At 37.3% G+C, this 13,267-nt stretch overlaps 1 protein-coding gene across 2 annotated transcripts in view; it reads left to right on the top strand.

Annotated features, from left to right (window-relative positions):
• The first annotated feature begins 229 nt into the window (after positions 1 to 229).
• The window catches only part of NOL10 (nucleolar protein 10), an 85,871-nt gene continuing 72,833 nt past the window's right edge, over positions 230 to 13,267 (top strand). The window contains exons 1-8 of one of the 2 annotated variants that reach the window (XM_006191857.3): positions 230 to 416; positions 2,457 to 2,502; positions 4,555 to 4,653; positions 7,087 to 7,164; positions 8,375 to 8,412; positions 9,678 to 9,814; positions 10,545 to 10,610; positions 12,063 to 12,123. In XM_006191857.3, the coding sequence (XP_006191919.1) occupies positions 351 to 416; positions 2,457 to 2,502; positions 4,555 to 4,653; positions 7,087 to 7,164; positions 8,375 to 8,412; positions 9,678 to 9,814; positions 10,545 to 10,610; positions 12,063 to 12,123 (591 nt within the window). In that variant the 5' untranslated portion in view covers positions 230 to 350. The remainder of the gene's footprint in view (positions 417 to 2,456; positions 2,503 to 4,554; positions 4,654 to 7,086; positions 7,165 to 8,374; positions 8,413 to 9,677; positions 9,815 to 10,544; positions 10,611 to 12,062; positions 12,124 to 13,267) is intronic. The other variant, XM_032497023.1, reaches the window with a different exon arrangement.

The following is a 13,267-nucleotide window of genomic DNA, read 5'->3' as shown; positions in this document are numbered from 1 at the left end:
CGGGAGCCTTTCCGTCCGAAAGACCCAGGCACCGGACCTAAGGGCTTCCTGACCCTCCCTGTTGAGAAGAGGGAGAGAAGTTTTTGGCTGTCCTCCATATTAAGGTGGCCCCCCGGCCTCTCTACCTCCCTGAGCCTCAAAGGCTTTCCTTCCAACCGCTGCTCTTCCCTAGCTCAGCCACTTTCCCTCTTCCGGGACCGGCGCTTTTCCCGCGCCCGGAAGTGCGTCATCAATCTGCGCCCCACGCCGCCGCGGCGCCCATGAAAGCGCTTGGTTTCTGATGCTGGCGTGCGCTGCGGGGAGAGGGTCCTGGACTGAAGCAGGGGTCTCCGACCCTCGGCGCCGCCGCCATGCAGGTCTCCAGCCTCAACGAGGTTAAGATTTACAGTCTCAGCTGCGGCAAGTCCCTTCCCGAGGTGAGTCCTTCTCCTCGCCGGGCAACCGCCCCTCTCCTCGGCCCTGTCCCGGGCTTGTTTCAACTGGGCCCGCGCCGGCCTCAGACTTGGGGAGGCCCGCAGGCGAGTGACGGTGCCCGGCGGAGCTGGTCGGTGCTGGGAGACGAGGACATTTCTGTCACCTCGGCAGAAGCTAGGCCTAGGAGGTGACCAGAGTCTATGAACTTTGCTTGAACTTTTTTTGGCTAAGTTTCTCTAGAAGAGAAGAGGTGTTCCTTTGGGTCTTTATGGATGTTCACAGCTACTGCCACACCGAGGAGGAAAACGTGGACAGATTGGATGGCAGATATTTATCTCCCGTTTTAATGCCCCCTTATCAGCTGTTTATTGAATTCCTGTTATATGCTAATTTCTGGAAATACAGCAGTGAAGAGAAATGCGTACTTTGAGTCTGCTAAATTTATGGTGTAGACGGCAGTATTTTTGAACCTTGCTGAACTTAACTTGATTTCGTGGAGTCTTAGGACGTCAGAATTGGAAGATGCTTGGAAAATCACTGATTCTCTTCCAATCTTTTCATGTTTAAAGTATGCAAAGGATCCAGCGAGGGGAAGGGTGACTTGTCCACTGTCAGACACATAGGCTCTGAAGCTTGGATTTTATTTCTTATTAACGACAGTCAGTCAGGCCACTCTCGAAGCACTGCCCTTGAGAGGAAACTTTGCGGAAGCTCATTTACGTTTTGAGACTACCTGTGAGATCGTTGATTTAAAACATGCCGCTTTCTTGCATGCTGGTGTGGGTCTGAGTCCTGCTCTAGGGAATCAGAATAAATGTAACTCTTCCTTGTGTCTGACTCTAAAAAGCTTTGGAGCCATGATTAAGTTCTTCTCAGAATTCAATTTAGGCAACTCCTTGTTCTCCAGCTGTTTGTCACACAACAGGATCTTTCTCATTTTAGTACTTTCATGCTCGCATTTGCTCAGAAGTGAATGCACGCAGGCAGCCGGTTCTGTGTTGGATACATGATGAACATGTCAGATAAGGGTCCCTGTTGGGGAAAAGAATAATAAATAAGCAAGTAGAAGAACTTCGGATACCGATAAGTGCTTTGAGTGCCAAGTGTCTATGAGAGCTGTTGTGGATGAAGTGTTCAGAGAAAGTGTTTGGACTGAAGCCTTCAGGGAAGGCCTCTCTACCAGAGGTGACATTTGAGCAGAAACTTGGATGATGACAAGGAGCCAGTCATGTGAAGATACAGGGAAAGGAAGAGTTTCAGTGCTGAGAGAACAGAAAGTGTAAATGGCCCACAGTGGGAATGCACTTGGCACACTGGAGAAACAGAAGAGGCATGGTTGTAGCAATGATGTGCTCAGATGCCAGGAGCACCCACCCCTCTCTGTTGTGGCAACAAAATATGTATTTAAGAATTGCCAGGTGCCCTTTGGGGGCAAAATTGAGGTTGAGAATCCTTGCTTTAAGGTAATCATAGTTGTTTAGTGCTTCATCATTGGCACCTGTTCAGGCAGTGGACTTCCTGCTAGCTAAAATGAGGTAATTACAGAACAAAATCTGGTATCAGTGAATATGACTTTTAAAAGTTTCATTTTTTTATTATCAAGTGTCAGCTATTTGGTTAGTTATTTATCTGGTTCTATTTTTTGTAAAAAATATATTTTTAAAGAAACTTTCTCCATTTAATGTTTTGCTTTTTAAAGTTTCAGTTAAATACAGTTGTTACATCTATTAATTATAACCCATAATATTTGAGGCTTACTGCTTTCCCTTAGATTGATCAGATGAACTAGTTTTCTCTCGTGCAAAACATAATAGTTCTAAAAATTTATTGTCTAGTATATATAAATATATACCAAAAAAAAATCCGTATACCAGGATACATTAACAGTAGGATTAGGATTATATAGAGAGTATTTTCATTTTCTATGCTGTATATTCCTGTAAGCTTTCAATTTTTTTAATATAAGCATGTGTTATTTTTGTAAGCAGAAAAACAGTGCGAGTAAATATGTTTGAAAATAAAGTCTCTTCATTTTCCTTAAGTGGCTTTCTGACAGGAAGAAGAGAGCCCTGCAGAAGAAAGATGTTGGTGAGTATTATTTTTTTTCATTTCAGCTACGTTTGTGGTCTGTATTATACTGCTTTTAACTCATTTATTGTTACCATATTTAGTGAAAGCTTACAAAGATGCAGTGGAATTAATATAGTAGAAAATAAACTTTTGCTCTTTTCCTTCTCAGGAAATGTTCTGTTGTGGTTGATACAGTCCTGTGGGTGTAGTGTTTAATTTTACCTACTTACATAAAGGTAATAGTGGCCTGTTACTGTTTCATGGATAATAGCAGAAAACTTAAGACTCACGGGTCAGAGACAGGGACTACATTACATGCACAGCAAATGGCATGAGTCCTAGCATTCTTCTCTTAGCTCCCCTTGCCCTGAGTTCCATGGCAGTACTCGGTGTGGCCCAGGTGGATGCCCTGCATGCAGTGGGCTTGTGTTGCAACTGAGGACCACTGAACTCGGGAAGTCACTGCCTTTAAAGCAAGCAGTAAGCAGGCCTGGTTTTTGTCTAGAGAAGGCTCACCTGTCAAGGTTCCCAGCTGCATAAATTCCCTGAGAAATGGTCAGGTTAGGGAGTAGCCAGGACTTGCAGTCTTGCTGTACCTAGCGAGATGTGCCGGAATGCAAGAGGTCCTAGAAGGACTGTCTCTCTTAATGGTTCCATGCTTGCTTTGTTTCCTAGTGTATCAAAATCTTTGTCCATCTGTTAAATCTACTTGTCAGTTTTTGAGATATAAAGACAATGAACATTTTCTTTCTGAACAAAGTAATTTTACATAGAAGACATGTGAACATGAACAAAAGAAGATCATTGTAGAAGATTTTGATTCTTTAAGTTATGATAGCAAGGAAGATAGGTTTGTAAGATTAGTTTTTAACTTAAATCATTTTGGACAAATTTCATTCAACTTTCTCTATTACAATTTGTCATATATGAAAGCTGACTTAGCTTCCCATATATTTTGTCCAAATTATTTTCTAAAAATCAAAGACCTTAGATATTAAAGCGTCTGGATGTGAGATAAATACCCCAAAGCAAACATCTTGGAAAAGTGCTTTATATAGTAGTAAAATTAGATAATTAAAACTTTAAATTGAAGGAAAACACTTGTTTTAGCAGTGCTTACTCATTTTGATTTCTACTGATTCTCTCATTCTACTTCAGTGTTCTAGTGTGAGAAAACAGATTCAGATTATTTGATGGAAAAAATTAATCACTGACTGTTCTAACCCATCTCAAAATTGTCATGTCTTCCAAATTGAGTAGGCCATTCCTGCTCAATTGGTTTGAATCTTAACGGATTGAATGAACAAGGCAATAATGTGTCATAGAGTGATAAACAGCCCTTGCAATGGGCACATTGTTAGAATAGCAACCAGCAAGAACCTGCACTTTCTTGTTGCAGGGAACCAGTTTTTGTGAGAGTACGTTGTGGTGTTTTGATCCCAGACAGATTGTTCCAAGTCTTCTTCTAGCCTGGATCCTCTTGGCTGCAGACCAGTGCTGCCAAAATTAGGCAGAAGTCAGCTTGGTAGCATTTGCTTATATAAACTTAAGATTTTAAAGGTTTAAACTTCTTTTTTTTTTTTAATTTTTAATGATGGTGCTGGGGGTTGAACCCACGACCTTGTGCATGTTAGGCATGCACTCTACCACTGAACTATACCCTCTCCCCTCCAAAACTTGTTATTATTTAGGAGAAAAAAGTGATAAAGATTTTTGTCTTAGACATAATTGGATAACAATAGTGGTTTAATGTTTATTCTGGTCTCTCTTTATCCAGGGCTTAAAACTGGATGTTTGATGCACTTCTATGGGCATTTGTTTTTTCAGTTAAAGATGATACTTTTTCCTTTTTGAAAAGTAAAAAGTAAAATAGTTTAGAAAAATAATGTATGAGCTAAGAGAAAACGTCACTGTGTAGTGAGCGGGGCTGTGTTGTGTGCTTTCCCAAGGCTTGGAAGCACTGGGACATTGTTGACCTGTTTGTAGTGACTGCTCTGAATACTTCGTCTTCCTGTGATACAGAATAAGCACCTGATAGTTAAACCAGTTACTTATTTTCTTTCTTTGTAGATGTCCGTAGAAGAATTGAACTTATTCAGGATTTTGAAATGCCTACTGTTTGTACCACTATTAAGGTGTCAAAAGATGGACAGTATATTTTAGCCACCGGTAAGCATCTTTTTGATTATGATATACATACATTTCATAGCAGGAAATGCTGTGGTGGGAAAGATCATTTTTTAAAAATTACCCTAATGTTTGATTATTAACATTTTTTAAACATGTGGAAATATTGAAAAAATTGTAGAGTGAAAGACCATTTACTTACCTCCTAGATTCTTCAGTAGTTTTCTGTATTTGCTTTATCATGTATCTGTCTATCCATCTCTCTGCCGTCCATCAATCCATTCTGGTTTTTTTGATGCATTTCAGAGTACATTGCAGATATTAGTATATTTCACCCTGAAATACCTCAGCATGAACATCATTAACCAGAGTTTAGTATTTGTTTATGGTTCTTTTTTTTTATAGGATAAATTTACATACAGTGGAATGCACTGATTTAAAGTATTTCCTTTGATGAGTTTGAACAAATGCATCCACTTGTGTAGCCCAAACCCCTCCAGAATGCAAAACATTCCTTTCACCCAGAAATCTCCTTCATGCCCCTCACAGTCAGTCCCTGCTCACACCCATACATAGCCAGCCACTGCGGCGATTTATTTTTTCACTACAGATAAGTGTAGCTGGTTTTAGAACTTTATGTAAATGCAGTCACACACTATGTATTCTTTTTGTGTAAGACTTACTTCACTTAGGAGTTCGTGTTTGAGGTTCATTCATGTCCTTATATGTGTTAGTAGTTTGTTCTTTTTTTAAAATTACCAAATAGCATTTCCTTACAGGAATATGCCACACTTTGTTTATTTAATGTTCATTTGATGAACATCTGGGCTGTCTTCCTATTCTGGCTGTTATTGGTAAGGCATTATGAACAATCTTGTACAAGTGTGTTTTGAGGACGTTGCTCTGTCATAGGGAAGGTGTATATTTAGTTTGATAACAAATTGCCAGATGTTTTTCCAAGGTGGTCAGATCATTTTATACTCCCACCAACAATGAATGAGAATTCCAGGAAAGGTCACTTTTATCATAATGATTTTCTCTATTGTGTACTAATATTTTTTGTATCACTAATATTTTATGTTAACAGTATTCATCTGCATCAGAAAGCCACAAAATATAGGGAACTTTTAATGTATTACAATTTAGAGGAGCATTTACTCAACCTTTTTTGGTTGTGATTTTGATACTTATATCCTGTGTATTGTCTACATACATTTTTTTTGCTGGCTTATCATTATCCATCTATATCTGTTTTCTAAGCACTTTCTTATTTGACAGAACTTTTATACATCAATGTGCCAGTCTCTTTTGTTCTGTGTCAGTGGTTGTCTCATTACTCACACTAGCACATTTCTTAGCCTCCAGTTTTATGTTCAGAATATAGATTATATATATAATATGTATATAATATAATTATATATTATATCTACTGTATATAGAATATATGTGTATATGTATACTGTATACTATTTTTAAATGAGATCTTGGGGCTTTGATCCATGGCAGTAAACATAGAACTTCTTCATTCCTTTCTTTTAAAAGTATGCTTTCTAGCTTTAAAGATCAGTCCTTTCCTGATTGCAAACAAGATAAACTTAAAAAAAAATACAAACATTATAGAAATATGTAAGATAAAATGTGAAAGGCCCTAAGATTGCACTTCACTGCGATAAAAGAAGTCACTGCTTATTCCTTTGCTTTTTCTGTGCAGGGTATGAGTGTTGCCACTGCTGAGTCTGACAGACGTGGGGGCACATTAGAAGCAGTACTTTGCAGAGCTCACCCGTGCTCACTGCACTCAGTCTCCCTTTCACTTTGTAATACATTTTGGCAGCTTTCCATATCAGTGGTTATAGGTCTGCGTCATCCTCTTTATGAGCTATAGAATGATTTACCATCATCCATTTAACCATTGCCCTATTAGTGGACATTTCATTAGCTTTCAGTTTTTGGCCATTTGTAAACAATACTGCAGTGAACATTCTTCATGTCTTTGGTACACTTGTGGGTGTGTTTCTGTAGAATAAATTTGTATAAGTTGAAATACAGGTTTAAGGTGTATAAACATCACATATTTAAAGAGATTGCCAGATTGTGTTCCAAAGAATTTTTAAAAATTTATACTAATCACCAGTGTATGAGAGTAGAACTTTTTTTGCGCCTCCACCACAGTGCGGATATTAACCATCTTTTCATCTTTGCCATTTGATGGACAAAAACTGTTTTATTGTTTTAATCTCCTTTGTTAAATTATTTGTGAAGATTATTAGTAATTTGTGTTTCATTTTCTATTACTTGCTTAGAAAAAGCATAAGAAAAACCTCTGGGGAGGGCTTCTTTTAAATTCTTTTTGTTCCATATGTGTATAATGAATCCTGCTCACCTCTAAACAAAAAGTATACTCAGCATATCGGCAGGGTGTTGATAGCGGAAAGTATGTTCTTTAGGTTTTACATCATGTAACTTTTTTTACAGGAACATATAAACCTCGGGTTCGATGTTATGACACCTATCAACTATCCTTGAAGTTTGAAAGGTGTTTAGATTCAGAAGGTAAGAGGTTAAATTCGAATTCATGAAAATAGTTTTTATATTTGATTGCTTCTCTGCTTTTTAAAATGTGAATAGGTTGTGTATTAGTTTTCTTTGATGTGTAACAAATTACCATAATGCTCAGGTTAAAAAAATCCATTTATTAGCTCATAGCTCTGTACGTGAAGTCCACCCAGGCTCTGCTGCATTCTGTGCTCAGGGCTGAACTGGAGGTGTCAGCCATTTGGGACTCTTCTAGGGCCCCTGGGCAGGTTCTTTTTTCAAGTTCAAATTGTTGGCAGAATGCAGAGTTTGTTGTGGTTGTCAGACTAGGGTCCTGTTTGCTGCTGACTGTCAGCCTGGGACCACCCAGCTTTAGAGGCTACCTGCCTTCCTCCTCACCTGGTGCCCTCCTCCTTCAAGCCAGCAACAGCTCACGGGATCCTTCTTGTGCTCTGAATCTCTCGGATTTTCCCTTCTCCCACCAGCCAGAGAAAACTGCTTTTAAAAGGCTCATGTGATTATAAATCTCTCCTTTGCTGTATAATGTGATGTAATCACAGGAGTGGTGTCTCATCACATTCACCAGGTCCGCCCACACTCTCCAGAGAAGGGGACCGTACAAAGGGGAAGGTCAGTGGGAGTCATTCTTAGAATTGTGCCTGGCACAGGGAGCAGGTTGAAAGGGGGAGGCTCAGGTACTTTCAGGTGGCCTCACGTTTGAGATGGAGGGAAGAAGTTAATGGGATACGTGTCCTCCTAACTTGTTTCTCTCTTTCTAAAATCAGTACAGGCTCCATGTGCCGCTAATCGTAACTGTTTGCACTCTACTTTTGTTTAACATGTATGTTATGAATTAGTAACTGTTTATCTTTTTTTAAAGCAATAATTTTTGTGTTTTTAATATCTGCTGTTTTACTTTGAACATCTCGGAAAAACTGTAGCAGAGTTTAGAAGTCATTATGTTTTTTGAATTTATCTGTTATTTGCTTCAGAAACAATAATTGATCTATATTAAGAAATTATAAAACTTTCAATTTTCCGTTTGGTGTTTTGGGGACAATATCATTTGGCAATTTTTTCTTGTTTTATGTAGGGACAAAAAAGAAAGAAAAATCCAGCATTTGTACATAGTATTTGTGTTGAATTAGAATCTTTGCTTCAAGTCTGTGTTTTTATTAAAAACATGAATTGATAATTGTATTTTTTCTTACTGTTTCTTATTTTACAGTTGTCACCTTTGAAACTTTGTCTGATGACTATTCAAAGGTATGCTTTATCACATTGGTTTGTACTGTCATATGCTCAAGAAATGAATGAGTGGAATTTATTTTTATGATATGTATTTTTATGATGATCCCATTGTTAAAAATGACTGTATAGTGAAATAAAACCTATCATTTATTTTATGAATATATTTTTAGTTTGTCATATGTTTGTGATAATAGTGATAGATGCAGCCTTTGGCCAGTCTAATATCAAAATAAATTTTCCATAGCATGTATGAATGAAGCCTTAATTATATTTTTAAGAATTGGTAGCAGTCATCTTTTTAGACCATCTTACATTCTAGATATGTGATTTTCACTATTGCATTTAAACTAGGGTTATTTGCCAGGATGCTTTCATTTTCTTATTCATATGTGAAAAGAAAAATAAAGTGTTGTATGCTTAATTTCCTTAACCCTGCAAATAAGTGGTTGTGGCATATTGTGAAACAGTTCGAGACACAGCTAATATATATACATTTTCTTTTCTTTCTGTTTTGGTGCCTTTAGTGTATCTTTCAACTCCTGTGGTAGTTTTCAACAGTTACAGGATTGTCTGTAAAGTGTCTTACCCAGTTTGAAATGAAAAATTTTTAGTGATGTCATACGTCATCTTGAAAGAGAACTGAATTTTCAGAGCTGACGTGCTTTATGTATTGTCTTCAATTCTGGAAGCTGTGGAGTACAGTTTATCCTTCTGCCTATTGTAGCCGTTTATCATCTGTTTTGGGACATGTAATTTTATTATGTATTTTCTCTAGATATTGATAACTTTGCTTTTAAATACCATTTGCAGATTTTCAGATACCTTTGTAATACATTAAAATCAAATTTATACAAGGTGTTTATCAAACCTTGTGTAATAATTGTGAGATTATTAAAATGTGCTCTTAAGTAAATAGAAAATTACTCATTGAAGTTTCTGAGCAGTGCCCTGCATTATAAAGTGCTTGTGCCAGACAAATGAAGGGCATTTGTTCTAAGTCTTTTTGGTTAGAAGGTAAGACTTGCAAAAAAAAAAAAAAAAAAAACCAGAACTACCTAGAATGCAGGAAGGTATTAAGTAAATAATGGAGAGGTTTGATTGTTAAACACATTCCTTAATCATGACGGTGAGTTGTATGTATCCACATGTGTGTTTATACAGAGAAAGAAGGAGGGTGAGAGAACAGAATTCTTCTTGCTTTGCCAATTGTAATGATGATGATGAAATAAACACTTTACCTAGAATCCTAAGCAAACAAACTTTTCTTTTTTCATTTTCAGATTGTGTTCTTACATAATGATAGATACATTGAATTTCATTCACAATCAGGTTTCTACTATAAAACCAGAATACCAAAGTTCGGGAGAGATTTCTCTTACCATTATCCATCCTGTGACTTGTACTTTGTTGGCGCAAGGTATTGGTCTAATCACCCCTTGTTTTTTCCTTTCAACTTCCCCAAGCAACTTCTGTTTTTAAAATAGAGGAGAGGGATTAAGAGAAGAGTCAGACATTATTATCCCTGCCTTTTGGTTGCTCAAAGGATGTTGTTCCAAAGTGATTGGCTCATTTAGGAATTACATCATTGATTTATAATAGCGTGGTGGTATAAATCTGGAGATACGTGGGTAACCTAATAGGGTAACGATGGTGTGAAGTCAGTATCTTAGCCTCATTGCGTGCATTTTAAAACTTTTTATTCTTAAATACTGCCTTCTTTATAAAAATAATACATACCCATTTTAGAAAATTGGGAAAAAATAAAGTATAAAGAGGAAAAGAATTACCCATGATTATGCCACCCAGAGGAAACCCTTATTAATATTTTGTTATTTCCGTGTAGTCTTTTCTTATATACACTTATAGATACATTTTGGATCCTGTATTTTCTGTGTTGTTTGTAAATAATATTCTACTTAATTACTTCATAATATTTCCTTGGCACATGGGTGGTTTAAATCACTTTTATGCATGAATAGACTCATAAACGAGATAATTTAATTTTAGGTTTAGAATGCATTCTTGTTACCAGTTTTACAAAGGGAAGTGATGCTTTTTGAGAGACACATATTTTGAAAAATTATATTTAGTTGAAGAAAAGTTCATTGTCATTTAATGGATTTTTAACTTTATTAATTGTTTTGCAGCTCTGAAGTTTATAGGTTAAACTTGGAGCAAGGACGGTACCTGAATCCTCTGCAAACTGATGCTGCGTGAGTATTTTGTTTTAAGAAAACTGCTGTGTTTATTTTGGCCAGGAGATGGAGCCAGATGCCCAAGCTGTTGTCAGATAATGTGCATTTCAGCAGAGCTCTGGGCAATTTAGGTAAAAGAGTAACATTGAATTTTTTCTTATACAAAAAATTCACTGAAAGACCTGGTGATGTCTTAAAATTTAAAACAGAAGTTTTTTTTTAGTATCTGTGAAAAATTTTAAACTCACCCCTAAAATTTAACTTATTATTTTTTTGCAGTCTTCTTTAAATTTTCATTCATAATTTAGTTTTATGATATTTTCTTTAGTGGAGAAATTTTGAATTAACTTAAAGTACCATCTTTTAATTTTTTATATTTTTGCTAGTGGACATTTAAGGTTTTTTCAGGTTTTCCTTTTATCATATGTAATAGTCTATACTTTAGTTTTATTCAGAGAAATCCTTCAGGAATGGCTCTGTCATAGTATTATTGCTGAGTAATAGCAACAAGAGCAGTGGTTGTTGAAAGCACTTACTATGTGGCAGGTACTATTCAGTATTTTATATATATTAGCTCATTTTAATCTTAGAACAAGTTACAGTTGGTACTATTATTATCTCCATCTTACAGATAGGACAGCTGAGGCCCAGAGAGGGTGAGTAGCTTGTTCAAGGTCACACAGCTTATACAGAGTGGAAGCTGGGTTATTTCTCATCTGTGTATTTGAAGAGCTTGTTGGTTTTTCCTTGCTGCTTTGAAAGGGATTTTTAAAGATTGGAGGAATAGGTAGTGATAAAAATGAGGTAAAGTCTTGGTTTTTTTTGGTTTGTTTGTTTGTTTTTTCACGTTGGCTTGAAATACTGTCATTTTCTTTAAAAAAAAAATGATAGTAACTTCATGATGCATCATTGAATAATAAAAAGTTAGCTGCTCTTTAGCTGCAGAATTTCCTGTTTATAGTAACAGCTTTTATTTATTGAGTGTCTTGTAAACTTTAGATGCTGTGCTGAACATTTTGTAGTTTTTCCGTTTAATCCTCACAATGACCATATGAGGTTGGTAAAATACCACTCTGCAGAAAAAGAAAATGAGCTTAGGTCAGTGTACTCCCCTCAAGCTGGTCACGTCTCAAGACTGGTGTAGTGACAATCTGTGCTTTCTTTGTCTTGGGAGAAAATATATTGAGAAGTTTATTCTCATGGTGGTGGAATAGTATTTCTGAAGAAAGTCCTTCCTTGTCTCATCTCCCGACAGATAGAGTGTTACCCTGCGGGCCCGAAGCTCCTGTGACTGTGTACCAGGCACTTAACCCTTTGATGCCTCTATGTTTTTCATAGGCTGATGAGTGAGACGGAATCTGCATGTCTTTCTCCACAGAACTGGGTTGACTGTTTCTTTAGAAAGTTTACTGAGTACCCCTCCCCCTAAAGTAGGTGCTGATCCTCTCCCTCATTGCTTTACTATTGTAGGGAGAATAATGTTTGTGACATAAATTCAGTGCATGGCTTATTTGCCACGGGAACAATAGAGGTAAGCATACATTGACTTTTTTTTTTTTTTTTTTTTTAATATTTGCTCTACATCTGATAACCAGTGCAGTTTTATTTAAAGACAGGGTTGCTTGGTTCCCAGGAGCAGGGTGCTGATGAAGCAACAAGTCTCTGGTTTGCTTTCCATGTGGTCCCACCGAGACGTGGCTGTTCGCCACTGCAGGCCATGCCCCTTATGCTCCGGTTCGGCCTGCTTTGGCGCTGACCATCGGGAGCTGGGTGCGAAGTCGCTGCTGGATTGCCTGCTCCCGGGGGGCAGCGTGACAGCCACCCTCGTTCATCCTTGGCCAGTACGTCGTGGAGTCCCAGCTCCCTGCTGCTTATTAGTTTTATGACTGAATTACTTTCGCTGAGGCTTATTTCTCTCACTGGTGAAATGGAGATCGTAACACTTAGCTTGCCAACTTTATAGAGGTGCGGGTGAGGGTCCCATGAAACAACCTGCATGAAAACATGACCAACTGTAGAGGTGTATAGGGTTGTGTTCTGCACGTCCCGTATAGGAGCATTTAGTAAACATGCATTTTCCTTTTAAACTGCAGTACCTTTGAACCAGTGTCCTTCATACTTGTCAACAGTTTTTCTAGATTTGCATGTTTTAATTACAACACTGTTAAATACTCATGGTAGAAAACAAAGGATAAATGTGTCAAAAAAAAAAAAACAAGAATAATTAAAAAAGTGCCCTAAGTGCCTTCCAGTCACCTAATCCTACAGCCAGAGGGAACTCTTGAATGGCTTGCAGTTTTCTCTCTTTCTTGTTTTTCTGTGTCTGATATGTTTTTTTAAAAGCTTTTCACAAAATTAAAATTATATTATACCGTGGTTCTTTTGCTTTTTTTGAAAAAATGGAATGGCATATAATGTACGTCTGTATACATTGGTACTTCTAATCACTACAAAGTTAAGCTTATTTTTTTAAACTGATGGATAGGATCCCGTTGTTTGAATGTACTGCAGTTTATTAAACTAGTCCATAAGGAGGAAGTTTAGGTTTTCTTTATTCAGATTGTTTTTATTTGGAAAGAGTAAGATTTGAAATGGGACATGAGGTTGATTTAATGGAAATGCATAAACCACGCTGACTGTGTTATAATACTGTCATGCCCAAGTCAGGCCATTGA

This window comes from Camelus ferus, chromosome 15 (genome assembly GCF_009834535.1).
Source record: "Camelus ferus isolate YT-003-E chromosome 15, BCGSAC_Cfer_1.0, whole genome shotgun sequence".
Lineage (NCBI taxonomy): Eukaryota > Metazoa > Chordata > Mammalia > Artiodactyla > Camelidae > Camelus > Camelus ferus.
The sequence above is the reverse complement of the archived record's forward strand: the minus strand, read 5'-3'. Positions and strand labels throughout refer to the sequence as shown.